The 23,142-nt window shown below is 37.8% G+C and overlaps 3 protein-coding genes and 1 long non-coding RNA gene across 10 annotated transcripts; 2 read left to right on the top strand and 2 right to left on the bottom strand.

Moving 5' to 3' along the window:
- Positions 1 to 259: 259 nt before the first annotated feature.
- LOC135167054 (uncharacterized) lies at positions 260 to 3,749 on the bottom strand. Of its 3 annotated transcripts, none has more exons than XM_064129908.1 (2): positions 3,478 to 3,749; positions 260 to 1,516 (listed from the first exon to the last, which is right to left on the bottom strand). In XM_064129908.1, the coding sequence occupies exons 1-2, from the start codon at positions 3,517 to 3,519 to the stop codon at positions 356 to 358; spliced, it is 1,203 nt and encodes a 400-aa protein (XP_063985978.1). In that variant the 5' UTR covers positions 3,520 to 3,749; the 3' UTR covers positions 260 to 355. The 3 variants fall into 3 exon arrangements, with proteins under 3 accessions (XP_063985978.1, XP_063985994.1, XP_063985986.1); XM_064129924.1 differs by lacking the exon at positions 3,478 to 3,749 and adding an exon at positions 2,533 to 2,672; XM_064129916.1 differs by lacking the exon at positions 3,478 to 3,749 and adding an exon at positions 2,533 to 2,666 and having other exon boundaries at positions 260 to 1,542.
- Positions 2,770 to 13,035, top strand: Slmb (supernumerary limbs). Of its 3 annotated transcripts, none has more exons than XM_064129784.1 (8): positions 2,770 to 3,437; positions 6,313 to 6,559; positions 7,293 to 7,936; positions 9,354 to 9,727; positions 9,848 to 9,926; positions 10,481 to 10,661; positions 10,724 to 10,771; positions 11,526 to 13,035. In XM_064129784.1, the coding sequence occupies exons 1-7, from the start codon at positions 3,384 to 3,386 to the stop codon at positions 10,732 to 10,734; spliced, it is 1,590 nt and encodes a 529-aa protein (XP_063985854.1). In that variant the 5' UTR covers positions 2,770 to 3,383; the 3' UTR covers positions 10,735 to 10,771; positions 11,526 to 13,035. The 3 variants fall into 3 exon arrangements, with proteins under 3 accessions (XP_063985854.1, XP_063985870.1, XP_063985862.1); XM_064129800.1 differs by lacking the exon at positions 2,770 to 3,437 and adding an exon at positions 3,904 to 3,928; XM_064129792.1 differs by lacking the exon at positions 2,770 to 3,437 and adding an exon at positions 6,078 to 6,236.
- Positions 12,369 to 14,757, bottom strand: LOC135167153 (uncharacterized). Its single transcript, XR_010299804.1, has 2 exons — positions 14,645 to 14,757; positions 12,369 to 13,895 (listed from the first exon to the last, which is right to left on the bottom strand). It is a non-coding gene; the product is annotated as an uncharacterized LOC135167153 (long non-coding RNA).
- On the top strand, positions 14,515 to 22,891 carry LOC135166873 (exportin-7). Of its 3 annotated transcripts, none has more exons than XM_064129574.1 (8): positions 14,515 to 14,583; positions 15,692 to 15,932; positions 16,882 to 19,286; positions 19,673 to 19,811; positions 20,950 to 21,027; positions 21,301 to 21,494; positions 21,827 to 21,954; positions 22,186 to 22,891. In XM_064129574.1, the coding sequence occupies exons 1-8, from the start codon at positions 14,569 to 14,571 to the stop codon at positions 22,283 to 22,285; spliced, it is 3,300 nt and encodes a 1,099-aa protein (XP_063985644.1). In that variant the 5' UTR covers positions 14,515 to 14,568; the 3' UTR covers positions 22,286 to 22,891. The 3 variants fall into 3 exon arrangements, with proteins under 3 accessions (XP_063985644.1, XP_063985653.1, XP_063985635.1); XM_064129583.1 differs by having other exon boundaries at positions 14,529 to 14,583; positions 19,673 to 19,835; XM_064129565.1 differs by lacking the exon at positions 14,515 to 14,583 and having other exon boundaries at positions 14,818 to 15,932; positions 19,673 to 19,835.
- Positions 22,892 to 23,142: the final 251 nt, after the last annotated feature.

The raw sequence follows: 23,142 nt of genomic DNA, 5'->3' as shown, positions 1-23,142 counted from the left end.
ATAGTTTCCCTCTCCGATGTTACAATGGGCGGGTCTGCAGGACACTCGTGCACTTCGACAGATGTTTGGAGCGATCTCCTCCTCGGCTGATCATCACCGCTGGACCCAGCATCTCTGCCATCACCAGGCATACCTCCTTCCCCTCCTCTCCCTAAACCGTCATCTCCTCCTCGGTGGTCGTCATCGTCATCGTCCCCGTCATCCCCGCGGCGCCCCCATCCACCTCCCCCGGCGCCGCCTCCGTCGTCATCACCTCTCCCACCTCCCCCTCGGCCACCTCCTCCCCCCCCATGCCCTGGTCCATCTTGATGATCATCGTCACTGTCGTCGTCGTCATCCTCTCTCAGGCCCGCCCTTAGTGGAAAAACTGGTCCCTGACTCTCCTCATGACCTCTGGTGCTGCACCCGCCCCTCCCTCTGCAAGGAAGGCATTGAGGTTCTCGCCGGCTCTAGCTTGTGCAGCCTTCACTTGCATGCAGGTGTTCTGCCAGCCGATGTCAAAGTCCTCGTAGCCTCTGACTCTTGCGTCTTGAAGGTGAGGCGACTGCGCAAGGGTTGTCGTCGGGAAGAATGCGCGGATGAAAGTGCCAACTCTACCTAGTGCTGCCTCGGCCTGGGTGTCGTTGTAGTCTGGGTGCCTGGCCCCTGTCAAGTAAACAGCTCCCACATGGCACATGGCCCTGTTATCATCTACTGTCCTCTTCATGTCGGCTAGAGTCCCAAGGTTGTCGACTTGGGGGCACAGGATGGCAATCCTATTCCTAAGGAGCTTCTTTGCTCCTGCATACCCTACTGCCATTCTGTGGGTTCCAGCTGGACATGAGGTGAAGCGTAAAGATGCATTTGCCGAGAATGTTATCGGGAAAGCTGGCTCCCCACCCCATGCAGGCTCGGTGTTCCTTAGGCCTTCGACCCCGGCGCGTGTGAGGACGTAGATGGTGCTTACCCAGTGCCCCATCATGTTCATCAGGTGAGCCCGGTTGTTCTCTCCGACCCCAGTGAGGAAGACGTCCGACTTCTTGGCATATCCCACCATCTGACCCTGTCCGATGTGATGGTTCATCGTCCACCAGTTGGCTTTCGTAGCCATGATCATTACGAGGGCAGAGCGAATGTTGTCCTCCTGGAGGGCCTCTGCCACGATGCCGTTGTCGTACGAGTTCCCCTCGGGTAGAATGGGGACCGTAACAGCCCGCCAGTCTCCGTCTGGGATCGGATTCCTCATCCCCCCGCCAGCGACGGCTCCAGACCTGTAGCGAATGAGCTTGGCCTGGCAGATGCCTGCGATGGAAGACATCGTCACGACTTGGGCCCTTCTCCCCCACCCGTTGATAGTGGCGTTGTTGAATGCCCATCCGATCATAGTCCTGAAGACGTCGTTGTCAGTTGCACCATTGGCCAACAGCACTGGGAGCTTCAGCTCATCGGCTAGCGTGGGATCTGTCCCGACAGCGAGCCCGATCTCTAGCGCGCCATTAATGTTAGGTAATGCGATGTTTGCGAATGCCATCTTCTCCTAGGAAAATGTATTCTTACGTATCTCTTGAAATACCAACAACAGCAAAGGAAATAAATCAGAGTACTTATTATTTGTTAACTTCAATGATTACGTTCGTTGTCTGGTTTCTGTATGTTTATAAAACCAAAAAACATAACCTGATTTAATTGAATTGTTAAATTACATCTTTATTGAGAATACAAAATTGTGGATGTTCATCAGATGTGGGAGCAAAGAGGATAGACCAAAGTAGAGGCTCAGTTCTGGGGGTTTGACTGACGCCAGTTTCTCCACGTTACCGACACGATTTCACCCCCGAGGAGACGGGGCGCCACGAGTCCTACTGGGGTATCTGCATATCGGCCAAGCGGGGGGGCTCCGTTCGTACTTGTTCAACTGTACAAATGATCAACTGTACACAGAATTTTCAGACGGTGAAAGCACCACTGTGAAGGGATTCAACTGTCGAGAGAAAAAGCTAGGCTGTACATGTGGACCCAGCGCCACATGTACAGCCTAGCTTTTTAGAATTTTAGAATTTTCAAACGGTGCTCTCACCGTTTGAAAATTCTGTGTACAGTTGATCATTTGTACAGTTGAACAAGTACGAACGGAGCCACCCCGCTTGGCCGATATGCAGATACCCCAGTAGGACTCGTGGCGCCCCGTCTCCTCGGGGGTGAAATCGTGTCGGTAACGTGGAGAAACTGGCGTCAGTCAAACCCCCAGAACTGAGCCTCTACTTTGGTCTATCCTCTTTGAGAAAATTAAGGAAAATTCGGAATTGTTTTAGCCGTCGATGGCATTTTTATTGATAAAAATCAATCTCTCCTGTTCTTCATGTAGTTCATGTCTATGAAGAGAAGAATTAATTTTACAACTCTCACCGTTCCTTATTTTCCATGTTCTATATTTTTGTTTGAAAACGGTTGAAACTGTGTAATATCTAACACTAACAGACACGTACATACTCTACGTAGAATTTTCCTTGGAAAATGAGATTGGATCGTAAAGATGATAAAATTAGAAAGTACCTTTTTGAGCTGTTATGATCATAGCTATTCTTTCCCTCCTCTCCTCATTTTTCAATTAAAAATTCTGGTAAGTCACTTCTGAATAAACTTTCTCATTCATAATTTCCCGCGCCGGAATGGCACCGCCACCGGCATCTCACAGAACTACCACAAAGCCAATGAAAATGTCTGCCTGCAATATCTCAGAGCGGTGAGTTGTGAGTCTGCCAGGGCTCTGTTCAGCGGGCAGATGCGTGTCAAATGTGCCTCAGTGTCGAATAATCATCCCGTTCTCTAGCGATTACAATTAGCCCCCTAAAACAAAAATCCTTCCCCCAACTGGTAACTCCAACCCCCCACGTTTCCAGTGACCCCAAATAACCCACCGCCTCTTCAATAAACCAAAACCCCTTACCACCTCGAATGCAGAACTCCTGTTTTTGTCAAATGGTAACGTAGTTATTCGGGAACTCGTTTGTGTTGAGTGAAATGCTGGATCGACTTCCTGTTCATGGCGATACCCCGTAGCTTCGTAAGCGTCGTCCATCGTATTGAGAGTGCTTCAGTCAATCGTCCACAAGAATAAAAAAAAACACATACACACACACACGCAAAGCGATAAAGAGACAATAAGCCCGCCGAATGCAACATTCCCCGGAATAAATAAATCAATTAAATCGTCAAGTGACCGAAGTGTGCATGTGCCAGTTACTAAATAAACAGTGCTCCCTCCATCAAGAGTATTAAATAAATGAACGCTCCTGGTAACTATTGCATTTTCATGATAAATTCTTGAATCCTTTGGGACGTCTTTGACCCGTGCACAGGCCATCGAGGGTACAAAGACCCCCCAGAGAGCTCTGTATCGTGAAATGATCAACATGGAGACGGACAAAATCATTGATGACACAAATACCAACTTGCAGGTAATTACCCGAAATAATAACCCAATAACTCATGGAATACCTCGATTTTTCGTTCATATCGTCTTACGAGGACAACCGCCATCTTATGCAGTTATCGTAAATGAAGGGAATCCAAGTCCACTGAGTAGAGTAATCTTCCCCCTCGTTCAATTCTCTGTATCTCGTATTTTGTCTCTCGCTCTCTCCTCCCTCTCACTCACTCACAATGTTATCCTCCGTACACCCTATTTATTGATTTTTTTTTTCCTTTCAAATTGCGTCGAGGGGCTGTTGTTTCACTGGTTTAGGGGTATCCCCGAGGCTGATGACGATGATAACCTGGTATCAGTGTCAACATCGGGCTGCTGGTGGGGACTCGAGTAAGGCAGGGGGAGGGGCCATTTAAATTACGAATTTCAGGTCTTTTATTCTCGTTTGTTAATACACCAGGTGACACTGACTCATTGGCTTTTATTTGAATAGCCCGGAGTCATTTCCCAGGCCCGTTATCGGTAAGGATTAACTCCCAACAACAGTGACCATTAAGGATATCCAAGTATCTTTTCAAGTTTGATAAAGACTACAGAATGGATTGAACTTTTGTCAATGATGAAATTTGTCAATAGATTGGTATGGGAAAAATTTTTAAAATGATAATTATCCAAAGTGCTCTTTAATTCATAATTTACACCAGATTATTTGTCTTTATCATATCGATTGAATAGTGAAGTTTAAATTCAGACTTGTGGAGGGTAAATAATTTAATACAGGCGATAGTATAAATTTATCCACTTGCAAATGGTCAATTAAGTTGCGTGAGAAAAATATTTAAAAAATTATGAATATTCAGCGAAATTTAGATTATATTATACCCAGAACTTCTTCTTCTCGACTTTCCCTGCTGATAAATATATAATTAAATTTATCCCCAACAAAGGGCTTTTACGATGGCAACTTAATTGTTCATAAATTTCGTTTAACACAAATTATACATAGAAAATTCTCTTAATGTTGAAATTTTGTCGTTCTTTAATTATTTTAACCATCTTCTTGCACAAGTAAACTTTCTAATTTGGTCTCGTGATTTTTAAAATGCTTTCTAACGGTTCAATCCAGGTTCAAATTCAGACCTGCAAAGTTTATAAAATAAAATCAAACAAAGTACTTGGATATACTTAATAAAAATGCAAAGTAACAGTATTAGCGAGTGCAGTGGGAGAATGTATGCAGGTTTTTTTTGTAAGTCCCTCAGCCCAGTGATGATGAAATCTCGATCTCCCGCTAGTCTCGCGATACCGCTAGGTCAAAATCATAACAAAAAAAGAACCTCATCTGGGTCACGACTTGCTTCATTTCTCTTTCGAAGTAAACCCGGTGTTTGGTACCTGTTGGCAATTCCAAGTAACAGTTTGTTGGTCGTAAGCACGAGTAATTGTTGAGGATATTTATTCAAAACTACAAGGTTCCATAATTTGTTTTCATTTATTTTCTAGATTATTACCGTCATTTGGAGGAAGATAGCAAATTCATGAATAACGTACTTCCGCCCTTGCAAAATATTTGACGATACGATTCTTTGACTCATACCATCAAGAATGCTCTCAATTGAATTCTCGGCTGGCGAATATTCCGGTAGTTTTATCTTTGTTTCTCCTTCACGTTGATGGAAATTTCAATCCGACGACGGCTAAGAGGGCGTAGAGCACAATAAACACTTGTCAGTTTTTTCGGAACGCTGATGACTCCTCGAATTTTTCATTAAGTGAGTCAATTTCCACTCGAGGAAAGCATAATGCCTCCGCTTTGTCGTGACTTTAACTGATAAATTTGTGATTCGATCGGATAACTATTTTTGCTCTTTATCTTCTCATATTTTCAGGAATTGAATTGTAAATATGAACATAAAATCAAATTAGATAGAAAAGTTATAAGTCTCTATTCAGGACACTCTGTTGTATTTGTGTCAGAACTCCACGATGATTTGATTCGACAATTCAATTGAATCAATCGAATGATTCTTTGTGGCGAAGATTATGCAATACCGTAATTTTTTTTCAAGCGGTGTTGACTGAAGAAATCAATAAACTTCGATTTTCCTGAAGAAATTGTTGGGCATTAACTTCCTGATTTCTATCCGCAGTATTTTTGTGTATGAAAACGATGGAGTTCCATATAAACGTCAATATCCATACATTTTTTGTTACAAAAAAAAATATGTCGAAATTATTTACACAATAACCCAAAAGTTGCGTAATAGTCAACAGAATTAATAAAAAAGGAAATAAATCAATCATTAGAACCAATAGAATTCCTATCGTCTCTTTTTATGCATTTTTTTAAATAATAAAAAAGATTTTTTTTTTATAATAAAAAAATTATGTATTAACATTTTTTAAATCAACTAAATTTACATTTTTGCTTAATAAATTTCGTCAAAGTTATTGCAACGAAATTAAACTTTAAGAGACGTCCGAATTTCCTTCAGACACAAAGAAAATAAATATTATAAAAACGCCTGCAACTTCAACAAATGAACTGAATATACAGGTTTTGATGTTTGTTGTTTCTGTTGAACCTCGAGCAAGGGGTCAAGAACCCCCCCCTCTGGTTTCAGTATCGTCCAGTAGTGTCGTTCGGGCCCTCCCTACTCCGGTTGTAGCCTTCGACGGGGAACTCTAGGCTTGCATTGCTTTTGAAATGAGAGGCCTCGGTCATTGAGTGTTGCCAAGCCACAGACCAGAAGGACGATCTCACGACGAGAATAATTGTTGCCTTTCACTCAGTTATCCTATTGTCGTTGTCTTGGTGCATCATCCACCGGTGAATTCGGTTCATCCATTTCAGTGATACTGCTTCACCATTATCAAATTTGCATGTATTATTTATTATTTTACAGTATCCGATGACGATATTATACGACACAGGGGTTCGTAAGAAAGAGGCATCCTCACAAGCACTTGCACTTACCAGCCAATACACGCAGGAGCGGGAAATGTGTATGAAGTACTTTGAGAGATGGAGCGAACCGGAGCAAGTGCATTTTGTGGAACAGTTGCTGGCCAAGATGTGTCATTATCAGCATGGACACATTAACACGTTCCTCAAACCTATGCTCCAAAGGGATTTTATATCTTTGTTGCCCAGTAAGTTAACTCATGCCAAGTGACTCTTGTCTCTTGAATTATTCATCACATTGCTTTTTGTATTATCTTTTCTGGAGAAACGGGACACGGCTATTGGTGTTTGAAGCAGGAAGTTTAAGATGTGTATCTCAGGTCTAGGGGGAGATTGCGAAAAGTTTATGGGGAGTTTTTAGTTGGACAAAGTGGGATCGGTGGGAAAGATTGTTTTGTTGTACTTGATATCTATATTTGATGACGAGATATCTAATGATATGTGATTTTTTATCGTAATTTGGGCAATTGGCTCGGCTAAACATCATTTCAAAGTCTGTCGAACTGAAGTCCAGTTACACAAAAGCCATTGAAGCAAGTGGTAAATCGCTTCCGCCATAGCCTAGATACATTTGATAAAGAATTAATTTTCTGGAATCATGGATTTTTAATTGAATTCACTGGATCATTGATTTCAACATTATTCAGATGTTGGTAGCCATCAATACTTCAACATACAAAGCAAACCTCGTCTTAACTTTAACGTCCTTGGTCTTTCTCTGAATTCCGGAGTCAAAATGGATCGTTTCAACACTAGATGACGTGATTATTGAATATTCGAAACAAAAAAATAGCCTCGATGTTCAATAGAGTTATGAAATATCTCAAAATGGATAGAGTTATTATTGTTCTATTCTGTTTATTTTCAATTCACTCTCTTCACTGAGAAAAACAAATCTTAACCCAATATTTCATGATGCAGAAAAAGGGTTGGATCATGCAGCCGAGAGTATCCTCTCTTACTTGGACGCTGAATCGTTATGCTCAGCCGAGCTCGTCTGCAAAGAATGGTACAGAGTAATAAGTGAGGGAATGCTGTGGAAGAAATTGATCGAGCGTAAAGTGAGAACAGACTCGGTATGGCGAGGTTTGGCTGAGAGAAGAGGTTGGATACAATATTTATTCAAACCACGTCCTGGTGAAAATCATCCAAATCACACATTCTACAGAAATTTATTCCCAAATATAATGAAGGATATTGACAGTATCGACAACAATTGGCGTATGGGCAATCATAAATTACAAAAAATCAATTGTCGTAGTGAAAATTCAAAGGGCGTTTACTGTCTTCAATACGACGATCAGAAAATAGTATCTGGTTTGAGAGACAATACTATTAAAATATGGGACAGAAATTCACTCCAGTGTATCAAGGTGTTAACGGGTCACACTGGCTCAGTACTATGTCTACAGTATGATGATAAGGTCATTATATCTGGATCGTCGGATAGTACTGTTAGAGTCTGGGATGCCAACACTGGGGAAATGGTTAACACGCTGATTCATCATTGTGAAGCTGTCTTGCATCTGAGATTTAACAATGGAATGATGGTAACGTGTTCTAAGGTATGTCATTAGATTTTCTTCCATCATATGTCTGTACAGTGGAATGACCTCGTCATAGAGGACCTTACGTTTTTTTTTTGCATCATACATTAATTATTTTTAATTAATTTCCTTTATTCGTACCACTTCGCTGCCAAATTTGCGGCTTTACGGTTTCTTATTCATTCATTCTGTTTTCGTCGCACATTTGTTCTCGCGAAATTCTCTTTCCAGGGAACGTGACTACACTTTTTTCAAGACTTTATTTATTCTGTCAATAAATATGAACAAATACAGTACACGAGAGACGATAAACTTAACCGAAGAACACTTAACCAATTTATGAAATTATAATTGCAAATATATGGTTGCGTGGTAATATCTTGCAGAGTTTTAAATATGGGAACGGGGAATACGAAGAATTCTTTTATTTCTTATAAGTAATGCGTTACTCAGCTTCCTAAATATAAGCTTGTCTGTCAGCACTCTGCAACGGTAACGTAGGGCTCATTTCTAATTAATTGTTTTGCTTTTGCTGATGTGTGACTGTCCCCCAAGTGGAATGAAGTTGAAAAGGGCACTTTTACACTCCAAAACTTGTTGCACTGAGCGAAATATCTTTATTGCGATGCTCTAAGTCTGTTGACATTTCTGGATTGGAATTAATTTATATGAGAGGATGCATTAAATTTTTTTACTGTCGCACAATTAGTGCATAAATTATGGTTTGCATATTTTCAATTGAAAAGCTGACTATTGCTTTTAAAAATATCGATTTCGAGTCAATTTTAATGCAATTGAGATCATGTCATTGCCAATGAATTTTAACGAAAAATAATCCTGATTTTTAGTTCAATTTTGCCTTTTTCAAGAATCGTTCAGAAGTCGGTAAAAAATATTTGAAGGAACAAATTTAGTTCAAGTACATTTAAATGGTATAAAAAATATTTCCCTCAATTTTTTCATTCGCATTAAAAACAATCTACCTTGATCTAGCCCATTGAAGCGCATCTTAGTATTTCTTATGTTTGAGAAGAGAATAAGCAAAGGTTCATTGTTGGTGATACACACTGCAATGATCTCACTAATTAAATTTTGAATAATATATTGAGTGACGTAAGTGATTCTACATAACCGGCCATTTCGGGAGTGAAGAATCATAAATTATTTATTGCAGAGGTTAAAATTTACGATAATTTTCAGCTTCTAGACTTCAATCTTCTCTTTAAATTCGAATAGTTGGTCTTTCCATAAAGACTAGTCACGTGCAAGGTTTAAATAATAAAATTAGAGTAAAGGGATCTGGAATATTAGAGGTAAAAAGAACATAAATGAAAGCTCTGATATCTGTCTAGACAAGTGGAAAAGCATTTCGCTGGGGAAACAATAGCCAGAGAGCTTGAGTATTCTTAAAATGGTGTTCTCATTTTGCTTTCAGGATCGTTCAATAGCAGTTTGGGACATGACCTCACAAACGGAAATTGCCCTTCGTCGTGTTCTTGTTGGCCATCGTGCTGCTGTTAATGTCGTTGATTTTGATGAAAAATACATCGTATCAGCGAGTGGTGATAGAACAATTAAAGTATGGAACACCTCAAGCTGTGAATTCGTCCGAACTCTAAATGGACATAAACGTGGTATTGCGTGTTTGCAATATAGAGATCGTTTGGTGGTTAGTGGTAGCAGCGATAATACAATAAGACTGTGGGACGTTGAGTGCGGTGCGTGTTTACGTGTACTCGAGGGACATGAAGAACTTGTTCGGTGTATCAGATTCGACAGGAAGCACATTGTTAGCGGAGCTTATGATGGGTGGGCAATATATTATTTATTATTTATGTTTCTTATTTCTGGCAAGTTCATCAGTGCTGAAAATTCATTGAATCAAACTGCTGTTCATATTTATTTTTCTTTTTGTCATTTTTCTTTCAGAAAAATCAAGGTGTGGGATTTGGTAGCAGCACTGGATCCTCGAGCATTGGCGAGTACTCTCTGCCTGCGAACACTGGTGGTAGATATTGAATTTTTTATGTCCATTCTCCGCTCTTCCTCAATTTGACGACAAGATCGATAAAACTTTTCAATCGAGTTAATGCATTACTTAGTTCAGTACATTCAAGATAAAATGAACTTGAAATAAATACGGTATAGCTCCTGTCACTGATTACTAGCAATATCATTCCGAATGGTTTTTTCACACATTATTTCCTTCTATTCCGCGTATGTTATTGCTTATTTCATTTTTTTGGCCAAAGATTTGGAGATTTTTGTCAACTTAGCTCGTCCAATTTCCAACTTTGTTCAAAGTTATTGCATATTGTCTAAATATTCGGAATGATATGGAATTATCAACATTTGGTGATATCTGTTTCTTGGAAACATTTACCTAAGAAATAAATGTCATGGAGTTTTTTATGCATTGACATTGAATAAGTGATAAGTGATATTTGTTATTCAACTTTATTATTCATGAAAATTCTTGTACGGAAGGAAATTCATGAAAGACTGATGGGATTTTGTGATATTTATCCTCTAATTTTGGATTCTTCTTCCCCCTAATATCAGGAGCACACTGGTCGGGTATTTCGCCTTCAGTTCGATGAGTTCCAGATTGTCTCATCGTCCCACGATGACACGATACTGATATGGGATTTCCTCAACTGCACCGATTCAAAGGGCACCGAGGGAAATTCACAAGTCGTACCTACGACAGTCCCTAGCCAAGTCGACACCAGATCTCCTTCTCGTAAGTATTTCGAGTAATCGAGCCCTTTGATTTGTGATAATTCTGTTCTATTTATTTTCCAGCGTTCGAGTGACGTATCAAAATAAAAATTCCTCTATTGTGATACACCTGTAAGTTTACTTCTTAATTCTGTATAGTGAATTTGTAATTGGAAAGATGTGAGACGAAGTAATTTAGTTAGAATTTAGGAGAAAAACTCAGTTGAATTTTAATATTATTTCTGAATCTAAGAGCAAATGAAATTTTTATGCATTTTTTTTGTAATGTGGAATAAAAATTGAATGCTTTTGAAAACAAATCAAATTTTCTACATAAAGAAGCCACGGATGCATTCCTATGCTGTTCTTTAATTATCCCGAAAAATTGAATTGATAAAATAACTAAATACCTTTTTGAATTTGGTTCCGGAAGAGTTATAAGAGTTATAATTGCGAACGAGTGAAACGATTTAAGTCTGTCCAGTCCTTGGCTAATGTTTTGAGATTTCTCACTAAATATAACGCCAATAAATACATTTTCCTGATAACTATTTGTATCCTTTCATTGACTATACCAAAGCGGAAAGGAAGAATTTCTTCTTGCCTCCCCTAGATTTCTGAATTGCAAAAGCTAATTGCAGATATTCTCCCATATTTATAAAATGTTTCTTGTTTTTTATTCTGCAATCATTGGGCCATATTTTGATATACATTATAGATAATTATATCTGTTATTTACTCTTGTTGTTCTGTCTTCACATGTAAAACCAAAAAGTTCCGTAAAATGTCGAACTGATACTGACTTATCTCGTTTTATCTTTGCCTGCAGACATCTTGATGGAATACCTAATAATTGTGTTAATGATTTTGTGATTATATTCCCCAGATAAATGGTTAATGCGTGAATTCAATGTGTTCACGGAGGCATATGACAGAATTTTAACGGTAGGAGTTGTAAATGTACACTGGAAACGGCTCAGCAAAAAGATCGAAATCATCACAACTAAATTTCTTCAGCACTGCTGCAAAAGAAGTAAGCGAGATAAAAATCTACATCACAAAAAGATTCTCAAAAAAATGTAACGAATAATGCAAATGAAAGAAAAAAAAATACATAAGAAGAAGAGAGAGGTAAAAATTAGGTACTCATGCATCCCATGGATGTAAGACAATTTGTGTTGTCAGCATTGAATGGATTTACTTATTTATTTTTGGAAAATCTTCTGCGCTCTATGACACGTGAGAAGTTGATTGATCATTTTCTTACAACTAATATTGAGGGTGGGAGATATTAAACCCGATAAAAAGACGAGAATCCTTGAAGACTTGAAAAAAAATAAACAATGACGCCACAGAATTGTAATAACGTAAATTAAGTAGAAATTTCGAAGAAGTAAAAAAAATAATGGAAAAAAAAAATCATTGATAATGAATTTTAAAATGAGCTGGCACTTAATGATAGTAGATGTATTATAGTAACTTATAACAGAAATAAGAAAGAAAGAAAACATTTTTTATGTAATTAATTTATAGTCAAAAAATGATGAACAAAGATGAATTGCTAAAAAAAACTGTTGTGAAATGTCGTTTGTTTTCGGAGTACTTACTGTGTATGAATGATCATTCTAATGATTGTAACAAAGGTTGAACTTTTGAGATATTCAAATCAGATTTATTCAATCGTAACAATGCCAATTTATCTAGCAATGCATTGCTAATTACTGTCACGTTTTTATTTTTTCTTTCTGTGTTAAACATTGTGGCTCAATTAAACGAGTGAACACTCCACATATACAAGGAAATCATTTAAAATGAAAATTCTGTAAAAAAAAAACTAGGATAATTTCAATTTTTTAATTTTTTCATCAATTTTATAACTATCAATATTTTCCCTAAAAAGTTGATGAAAAAACGGTGATTTATAAAGTTTGCTTAGATAATTGTACATTCTTCGTTATTTAAAAAGAAAACCCACAAAATTGTAGACTTTTAGTGCCGTTATAAGAATGTAAGGGGTGAAAATGTGAAGAGGGATTTAATTTTAGTCAATCATCACACATAAACACATCCCTAATGTTCCATTAAGTGATTTAATATTTTTCATCATCTTATCATTCATTTTTCCCCCCTGCCATTTATCAACTTAAATCATTTCACTCAACTAAGCCAATAATAATATTTGTGAAATTGACATAATCAGCATCACGACATCACCAAACTTACTCATTCATTGATTAATCCAATTAAATTATGAAGGAGCAAGGTTTAAATTATTGAATAAAATTTTTGAAGCTTCGAAATTTTTGAAAAAATTTGCGAGTGTGAAGAGGATGATAGTTGATTGTAGACGTAAGTGACATGTATTCTGAAATATAATGATCATGCGTTCAATTGGATTCATTCAATATTTCATTATTAATCAAATGATATCGAGATGGTGTTCATTAAATTCTTGTGGATACTGAGGGATTTTTATGTTTATTGGTATCAAAAACCTTCACACGCAGAGGAAATTAACGAATCATTTCGCAGTGAATATTTTTCGCACTTTAACATGAATTTTCTAGAAAAATTTTCATAGTTTGCACCTTAGAGGGGAGCGGAAAAACAAATTTTGCATTCATGATAAGTTGGGCCTTACAACACAATTCGGGTAATTAAATTAGCTTTTGCATATTTAGAAAGACTGTATTATGTCAGTGTAAAGTACAATGTTTGGATAAGACGGTTTTTTAGAACTTTCTGATAAATTTGGGGATTCTATCTTTCAAAAGATAATGTTTTGCACAAACAGAATCTGTGAAAATTCGAAACCAACAACAAATATCAATTCGTAAAAATTTATAAAAGCAGTATTGTGTACCTCAATGATATCCATCAAAATTGTCTTTCGTGAGAAGGTCGGACGAAGTGAAAAGGCTGTCATTGACTCAAAATCTCAATATCTCCGTTTTTAAACAAAGATTACAGAACTTCAAATAGATAAAGAATACTCCCCTCTGAAAATCAAACTGAACTTTTCAGAAAAAGGATTAGTGGACTCGGAAAATCAATTTAATTGAAGAAAAAGTTGAGAGAAATTTTCCAAGAATTTTTATAGTTTTTAGGGGCACCGTATATTGTTCACTGTCTACGATTGCTTCTACCTTCAACTTGTATTTTCACGATTTCTGAGAGAACCGGATGTGTTGTGTCTTCTTCGGTTGTCACCAGCCCTTACCGGTAAGGAGGGATCCCCGGCGGGGACGTTGTTGGTCTAGAATCCCCGAAAAATCGATACTTCAAAATTATATAAGGAGATAGGACCGAAGGCAGCTTTCAGAGGGTTTACGTGACCAAATTGACTTTTATATCTACCGACAAAACCATCTTTGGAGTTCCATGAAATCCCAATTTCAACATAGGGATAGCTATGGTGTTCACACGTCGAAAATTGAGTTTCATCAAAATCACAAAATTAATTTGGCGGTAATTAAAAAAGTCAATGTGCTCACGTGATCCTTCTGGGAGACTGCTCTTAATTTAAATTATGGCGGTTCTATTACTTTATAATCAGTAAAAATTCACCAGAATTTCCACGACGAAAAAGACAATGTAAATTCTCAAAAATCCATCAAAATCAGAAAATGAAAATAAATTCATTTCAAAAGTCTCAGTCCAATCTCAACCAAAAAATGAACATTTCCATCCAAAACACGAATTTTCGCAAAAACCGTGAGTCAAAGCAATAAACCTTAAAATTCCCAAAAATTCCGTCACATAAAAAACCACGGAAAAATTTTAAAATTTCAAAAAAGTCATGAAATTTCAGCCTTTGTGTGTTTTCTGGGAAAAAGCTTTTTAATCCCTCTCTCTATATCTGCTCCTGCAGTGTTCACGCGTGCGATCTAGCCCCGACATATCAGTCCAGAGATGCTAAACCAGCAAAAATGGCGGATGAACAGGTGAGTTTACTGATGCGAAAATAAACGACCGATGAAGTATCAGTAATTTCCAAGTACTAACCGGGGACTCGTCAACGTGTCAACAATCCTCCACAAGCTTGGCTTTAAAACTCAAATTAGCTGGAATAGAGCTGTAAACACAGAGGGATAATTGTTATTACTGTAATCTGTCGGCGTGAGCCCCTTTTTCCAGTGGCCAACCCACACATCTTCGAGCCAGTGTGCATGTGCACCTGGGCATTGCCGGATGTAATTCGTCCACTGATCTGCGTCTTTAGGCTATCTTGTTGCCAATCGAATTCTATTGCCTAAACAATTGCACTACCATTGTTCAATCCGAATATTCCAATTTTTCCAAATTGCTATGGAGATGATGTCATCTCGTGTCTTCACTCCGATGGTGGATTCGTCGATGTAAATTCAAAAGTTGTTGGATCACGAGATGGACAAGAGATTCGCCGAGACATAAATAAAGATTTTTTTTGTAAAAGACGATTGTAATTGTACTCAACAATCAAAAAATTGAGAATAATAATAATATGAGAGGGGCTGATTGGAATTTTCGGTTTATATGCGTTGTTTAATCGTTCAGTGATGGTTCACACAGTCTATCCAGTTTATTATGGTTTATCGTGCATAATCGTTGTTCAATATTTATCTCAGTCGTGTGATGTGTATCGCTGTTGTGACAACAAGTACGGTATGCGATCAGGCATTGAAGTGCACCGGTGATGAATAATATTCGGTGAAAAAGTTTGTGATTACATGAGTTTCTTTGTTGTGCAGCCGTCTCACGCCTCTGGGACGTTACAAATCTACGATAAACGGGTATAACCTCCAACAATCGGTCTCGATATATTCCACAATTGGACGATTATTCCCTCTTATTTGCTGATTGTTTATTTGTTTGTTTACTTACTGTGAGATAATTCGGCGTGAATATTGGAATAATGATTTAATATGCCCATGTGAATGCAGGAGAATAAATTAGACAAATTGATTGATTAATTTCAAGGTGAAAGGAATGAAAAAGTGAATGATATACGCGAGAGGAAAATTTTATTATACGTGGAGAAAATAAATATTATTGAGAATGAATGATATACAGGAAGTACGGCAACTAGAGTTGCTGTGCAAGGAGTTGTACGAATCACAGGATTCGGCTCATCGTGCTGAAGCTGAAAAAGCACTTGTTGGCTTTCAAAATGCCCCAGACACTCTCACCAAGTGCCAATTGTTGTTGGACCGGGGGGATTCAGCTTATGCTCAACTTCTTGCTGCTACAACGCTTACGAAACTCGTATCACGATCTGCACAAGGTCTCAGCCTGCAACAGAGACTTGATATACGTGAGTCTATGCAATGAGCTTTATTAATTCATAAATCATGATATAAAAAAAACAAGACGACTTTTCACATGTCATTAATTGTTATCTACCTTGGATACTTGAGATTTTAGTCTAGAAGAAAATTTGGAACAATGTTCTTGGCATGGGCAATTTTTTTTGATGAAATGTATTTGGACGTTTCTCAGGGAGTTTTTTTGTCAAGATAAAGGAAGATTTTTTGATGCTGAAATCATATCACGAATGACAAAACTATATTTAAGTTCACATATTTGAAGATAGTGGTTAAAGTACCGTAAAATACTTGAAAATACACTTTTTTTGAAAGAAAATGTTGGAATACTTTGTTCAGGAGTTGACAAAATGTGTAACAAAGAGTCAGTTTGATAACAGTTTATATGTGGTAATTTTTAGAATTATTCCTCCATTATTCCATTAGAAATTACTAAAAAAAACTTATGGATATTTGCAAAATTGAATTTCGAGAAAAAATTAATTCTCCATTTTCGTATGGCAGTAGCATGGGACAATTAACCATTGAAATGGTTCATAGAGCTGAGTGAATTTTAGCTTTCAATAATTCCTTCAAGAATATCATAGAAGTTACACAAAATGGCAGAACTTTTCTGAGACTTTTTTTTATACAATCCAAAAATGAAAAATTTTCCCATCAAAGGTCCACTCCTATTTTTCATTAAAAACTCAGTAATGATTGAGTCGACTCAACCGATAGTCCATTTTACTATAGTATTATGATCTATAACATCCAATTCCTGAAGAAAAGCCCCATGAATAACGGTATTTAAATATTTTTTATTTCGAAAAATACATTGGTTTTTTTAATGACGAACCTCACCTTAACCCAAAATATTTCATTCCCCCTTCTCTTCCTCTAAGACCACCGCCGTTATCCAAGTCATCTAAAGCCCACAGTTATCAACGATTTTTCCAGGCAACTACGTGCTAAACTATTTGGCAACCCAACCCAAACTGCCAAACTTCGTGATCCAAGCCCTAGTGACTCTCTTTGCGCGAATATCAAAGCTGGGATGGTTCGACGCAGACAAAGACGAATACGTATTCCGCAATGTGGTCGGTGATATCTCAAAATTTCTCCAAGGCTCTGTCGAGCACTGCATGATCGGTGTCCAGCTGCTCTCCCAACTGACATGCGAAATGAACCAGATATCGGAGGCTGATGCCAACAGATCACTAACGAAGCACAGAAAAATAGCCAGCAGTTTCAGGGACACTCAGCTCTTCGAGATTTTCAGATTGTCTTGTACATTGTTGGGTACAGCCAGGGAAAATTGTAAAAATCTTAATTTCAATGACGAGGCACAGCACGGTCTGATGACCCAACTTCTGCGTCTCGCTAGAAATTGTCTGACATTCGATTTCATTGGTACAGCAACGGACGAGAGCTCTGATGACTTATGTACAGTACAAATACCCTCGAGTTGGAGGCCAGCATTCCTAGATTTCACAACTCTAAAACTTTATTTCGATCTTTATCACAGCCTACCAAACACCCTGTCATCGCTGGCCCTCTCATGTCTCGTTCAAATAGCATCAGCGAGGCGTAGTTTATTTTCAAACGCTGAGAGAGCTAAATTTCTAACTCACTTGGTGAATGGAGTTAAACACATACTTCAACATCCTCAGGGTCTGAGTGATCCTGGTAATTACCACGAGTTTTGTAGATTGTTAGCAAGATTGAAGAGTAATTATCAACTGGGAGAATTAGTTATGGTTGACAATTATCCAGAAGCTATAGAACTCATAGCGAAATTCACTGTTCAGAGCTTGCAAATGTGGCAGTTTGCACCGAACAGTGTTCACTATCTACTCAGTCTGTGGCAGAGAATGGTGGCATCAGTGCCATACGTCAAGGCAACAGAGCCACATCTGTTGGAGACTTATACACCAGAAGTTTCCAATGCCTACATCACTTCGAGACTCGAATCAATGGCTGTGGTTGTTCGTGATGGCCTCGAAGATCCTCTCGATGATCTGGGAATGGTCCAGCAGCAGCTGGAACAATTATCTGTGATTGGTCGATGCGAGTATCAAAAAACTTGCACATTACTCGTTCAACTATTCGATCAAGCTGCTAATACTTATCAGGAGTTATTGTCCCAGACAGCCAGTCCTACGCAGCAGATTGAACTGAGGATTCAGGAGGGCCAGCTCACGTGGTTGGTTTATATAATTGGTAGTGCCATTGGTGGACGAGTGTCGTTCAACAGCAATGAGGAGCATGACGCCATGGATGGAGAACTTGTTTGTAGAGTACTGCAATTAATGAATTTAACGGATTCTGGACTCACCCAGGGTGGCTGTGAAAAACTTGAACTCGCTATGTTGAGTTTCTTTGAGCAATTCAGGAAGATTTATGTTGGGGATTCTATTCAAAAAAATTCCAAAGTTTATCGTAGACTGTCGGAAGTGCTGGGACTTAACGATGAGGCCATGGTGCTCAGTGTATTTATACGAAAAATAATAACCAATTTGAAATATTGGGGACGTAGAGAACAAATTATTTCAAAGACACTTCAACTGCTGACAGACCTGTCAGTTGGATACAGTTGCGTGCGAAAGCTGGTGAAGCTCGATGAAGTGCAGTTCATGTTGAACAACCACACTAGTGAACACTTTCCATTCCTTGGCAACAGTGTTGCAGTATCCGAGATGCGTTGCCGAACAATGTTTTACACGTCACTTGGTAAATTATTTATGGTAGATCTGGGTGAGGATGAGGAGAGATTTCATACGTTCATGCTACCTCTGACAGCTGCACTGGAGAGTCTCGGTCAGTTGATGGGCGCAGCGGACACTCCCCTCTTTGCAGCTGAAGAAGCTAAGAAAGCACTGATTGGAATAGCCCGAGATTTGCGTGGTCTTGCTTATGCCTTCAACACAAAGCCCTCCTACATGATGCTCTTCGATTGGATCTATCCCAACTACACTCCGATCCTCTTGCATGCTATTGAGCTCTGGCATCACGATCCCCAAGTAACAACACCAGTTTTGAAATTATTCGCCGAATTAGTACAAAATCGCAGTCAACGTTTGCAATTTGACGTATCATCGCCAAATGGTATTCTTCTATTTCGCGAAGCCAGCAAAGTCATATGCAGCTATGGCAATCACATACTGAATGTTGAAGTCCCTAAGGATCAGATTTATCCGCTTAAATTGAAGGGCATCAGCATATGCTTCAGTATGCTAAAGGCAGCACTCTGTGGTAGTTATGTTAATTTTGGGGTATTCAGGCTGTATGGCGACGAGGCCCTGGACAATGCATTGAATACATTTGTTAAATTGTTGTTGAGCATACCTCAGAGTGATTTACTGGTGAGTAAAGCAAACTTTTTACTTAGTGAGGTATTGGAGTGAGTGGAATGGAGTGAATCCTCCTAACTTTGTTTTTAGTTTCGACAACTCATTGAAGTTTTAATAACATAAAATTGTTTGAAATAAAAAGTAGAAATTTAATTTAGTTTAATAGAAGTATTGTTGGCTCCTATCCATTGGAGTTCATTAAAATTTAATTGACTGATTAGTCCTTTTAAATTCGATTTTTAAAAGTTTAGTTTGCTTGAATTTTAGCTTGAAAATTCGTTTCAATGCTCAAAAAAATATTCAAAAATTCTTGATTGCACGATGTAAAATAAAAAAATGAAACTGTTCCATTAAATTGGTTCTTTCATTGAGACATTCGTTTTCATTGTCTGCAACAGGACTATCCAAAGGTATCAGCAACGTACTACGTTCTTCTTGAGTGCCTAGCCCAGGATCACATGGCATTCTTATCTACTCTGGAGCCACGAGTATTTCTCTACATTCTCTCAAGTATCAGCGAAGGCCTAACGGCACTAGGTGCGCTTAAAGACTCCTACACAGGTCTGTGCGGCTGATTCTATCTTACTCGTATCACTCTACATCCTCAGGAAGGAAAAGAAAACTTGGATAAAATCATTCCGAGTATTAAAGTCCGAGGCAAAATGATAATGCTTGATAGAGAGACCAAGCGCATTATGGTGACAGAAATGCTGTCACTCGCCTCTTTTATTTTGCATTGAAAATCTCAATCGCTTTGGAATGATAATGACGAGTAATAGATGAAAAATAAATTGCGCATACGCACACCCGTTTGTTTGATACAGGTAGCAAGACCATTTGACTGCATAAAAATATTTTGATCCTGAATTGAGCTCCAGAGGATAATAATTTTCCTGATTCTTTACCTTAGGCTTGAATTGTGAAATCTTGTCCATTGTCACCATGACTGTAATTTTTGCCCACAAGCTTCCGTACTTTTGTAATGATAGTTTGAGAGGAAAAAAAAAAATATGATGACCAATGATATCATGAGTTGAATTACGGGTCTAGCACTTGCAATCAGCCGCACAGCTGACACATTTACCTTAATTATTAACATCTTGTTTAATTGCTGCATTAGAGTAAGTTGCTGATCTATTTCTTAGTTAAGGGACGATGATTAACGGCATGACACTCAACGTCTCAGTTTGTTTAATTTATTTGAGATCTTAAATTGCTTGGTGATTCCATTGGTAGGGGTCTGGGTTTGTGATTATTGTTTCGTTAGAGAGGTTGAAAGACTGAATGAGCCGTCTTGAGAGTGAGTGTGGGATAAATCTCTTTAAATGTTGAGCAAATTAAACGACAAACTTTAGAGAGATTTTTTGTCGAATGGTAGAGAGACAGGAAAGGAAGTTACAAAATATTTAAACGATTGTTCGCTGAAAAAATTACGGAAATTCTTCCTCCGTAATTTTTTAATCGATTTTTCGTCAGAGCTGAGTCAACTCAATTTTCGTTGGATATTTGTCAATATTTTTATCAATTATCCATTAATTTATAACAGGTTTGAGCGGCAAGAGATACTAGTGCATTGCATGAAGTATGAATGAGCCAGAATTATTCTTATTCTGTTATTTTTATCGATATTTAAATTTTATTTTGGGTTCATATCAAGACTCATTGATGGTTTCAGATACAATGGTATGTACGGGTTGCTGTGCAACACTGGATCACATCGTTACGTATTTGTTCAAACAATTATCACAAAAAGGTGAGTTCTTCAGCAACAAACGGTGAAGCATAACGTTGAATAAAGATGGTAACTTCCCTGCAAAACATTGAGAAAAACATTTGACTCAAACTTTCCTTTCAAAATGCTTTTACATCTCTTCACAGTGAACTTTTTTAGATTTCTGTTGAACTTGTCAAACTATGGAACAGATACGATTTCTTGCAGCGATCATATTTCATTTTTTATTTTGTTCTTTACTTTTGATGTGTACTTGCACCTTATTGAATGAACTTCCTTTTGGATACATTACAGCTGGTGTCTACCCTGGGAAAAAGAATTCAGCGGTTCCTACTGGGGGTGATTTATTTCTACAAGTATTGAAACAACATCCTGAAATACTTCAGCAGATATTGAGTACCGTGCTCAATGTGATAATGTTTGAGGACTGCAGGAATCAGTGGAGCATGTCGAGGCCACTTTTGGGATTGATTCTGCTGAATGAAGAAGTAATTCTCATAAAATTTAATTTAAAAAATAATGGGACGGAAACGAAAAATTAACTGAAGGAGTAACTGTCACAGGATTATGTATTTGCATTGCTGGATGAGTTATTGTTAATAATACTACACTACTGATTGACCATAAATTAAAGAATATTCCCAGAATATCTCCATTACTAATAATAATACTCCATCTAGAACTTTCTTTTTCTATGAATTCTTGCGATAATTTGAAGATCCGCCCCTCTAATTATGTGCATGTATTGTTCTGCTGTCTGGGAATTGAAAAATTCATATTAATCAAATTTCATAATTCTGTTTTACGTTTGTTGTTGCAGTACTTTGGTCAATTGCGAGAGAACATCATCAGGAGTCAACCGGTGGACAAACAAGCGGCTATGGCACAATGGTTCGAGAATCTTATGGATGGAATTGAACCTAATTTACTCACGAAAAATCGTGACAGGTAATAGGAATTGGAAATGGGAATATAGGCTAGTTTAGCAGAGTGATGAGACGTACCAGAAGGAGACCCTCTGGGTTTCAATTATGATTCCTTCATTCGTTTATCTTGCATTTCTTCAGATATTTATTCGTGTTCATTTCTAAATATTGAAAACATTATGTCCCATGACTCCGCATCAGGCCAATTTTCGTAATGTTGTAATCTCTACTAAATTGAATTTTTAATCAACAGATTCACGCAAAACCTTTCAATGTTCAGACGAGACATAAATGATTCACTGAAAGGACCAAACATGTCGTCCAACTCTGGCAGTGACATGATGACCTCGTAGTGTTGTTGATAAAATCTACAAAATCAACCCGCCGTGTCATCAATAATTTTCAATTTAATGATAAACCTGAGACATTGGCTGCCGATTAACAAGATTTAAATAAAACAAAAACAGGAATAAATAAGTAAATGATCGTATGGATGTGAGAGTATATCTTCTGTAATTGGGTAATGACGAAGAATGAAAAACAAACCTTTGTAAAATTGGACAATTTCATTTAGTGTTTTCATCAATAAGAAAGGGTATCCTTTTTTTTTCATTTAGATTCAGTACAATTTAGCAAAATGTCTCGTGGGATGATTAATTTAGCCACAAAGAGTGTAGAATAAATGTTTATGTGTTTGTGTAAGACTTTGCGGCCTTAAATCGCTGTTTGTGGCAAAGTTAACGTAATATGCGTACATGAAAGCCCTCGCACATTTGTTCATCGATTCTTTTTTTTAAAGATAGCGAGATAGTGAGCGAGATTAATATGATACAGAAATAATGAAAATACACGCTTCTTCGTGCGGGATTTATGTGTATGATGTACATGAAAGATATCATTAAAACTATCATTTAAGAGTGCTCAGTTCTTATTGTAATAAAGAAACAAAAGAAAATGAAGGGGATATTGAATAACGATTGACGAATGATACCTTTGAATTCGAGTGCCAAGTACAGCAATAATTTAATGTCTGTCATTAGTTTAGAATGAATGCGTTATTATTGCTTTTCACATTGATTCTCTAATTGAATTTTTCCTTCTTTTTTCTTTTATTAAGGCCAATGTTTCCGGTTGTTTCTACACAAAGAGCCTGAAAATTAAATGAAAAAATAGATCCAAAGAAAACATTGTTGACTATAAATGTTCCATA

This window comes from Diachasmimorpha longicaudata, chromosome 1 (genome assembly GCF_034640455.1).
Source record: "Diachasmimorpha longicaudata isolate KC_UGA_2023 chromosome 1, iyDiaLong2, whole genome shotgun sequence".
Lineage (NCBI taxonomy): Eukaryota > Metazoa > Arthropoda > Insecta > Hymenoptera > Braconidae > Diachasmimorpha > Diachasmimorpha longicaudata.
Note: the sequence above shows the minus strand (reverse complement) of the source record. Positions and strands in the feature narration are given on the sequence as shown.

What these genes read in the sequence shown, in the direction of transcription:
- Slmb (XM_064129784.1), top strand. Translation starts at nt 3,384, where the DNA reads ATGATCAACATGGAGACGGACAAAATCATTGATGACACAAATACCAAC. An exon ending in TTTTATATCTTTGTTGCCCA is followed by an intron (nt 6,560 to 7,292) that starts GTAAGTTAACTC and finishes TTCATGATGCAG; the next exon opens with AAAAAGGGTTGGATCATGCA. An exon ending in GTTAGCGGAGCTTATGATGG is followed by an intron (nt 9,728 to 9,847) that starts GTGGGCAATATA and finishes TTTTTCTTTCAG; the next exon opens with AAAAATCAAGGTGTGGGATT.
- LOC135167054 (XM_064129908.1), bottom strand. Translation starts at nt 3,519, where the DNA reads ATGGCGGTTGTCCTCGTAAGACGATATGAACGAAAAATCGAG. An exon ending in GATATGAACGAAAAATCGAG is followed by an intron (nt 1,517 to 3,477) that starts GTATTCCATGAG and finishes ACATTTTCCTAG; the next exon opens with GAGAAGATGGCATTCGCAAA.
- LOC135166873 (XM_064129583.1), top strand. An exon ending in GCAACAGAGACTTGATATAC is followed by an intron (nt 15,933 to 16,881) that starts GTGAGTCTATGC and finishes CGATTTTTCCAG; the next exon opens with GCAACTACGTGCTAAACTAT. An exon ending in CAAACAATTATCACAAAAAG is followed by an intron (nt 21,028 to 21,300) that starts GTGAGTTCTTCA and finishes GATACATTACAG; the next exon opens with CTGGTGTCTACCCTGGGAAA.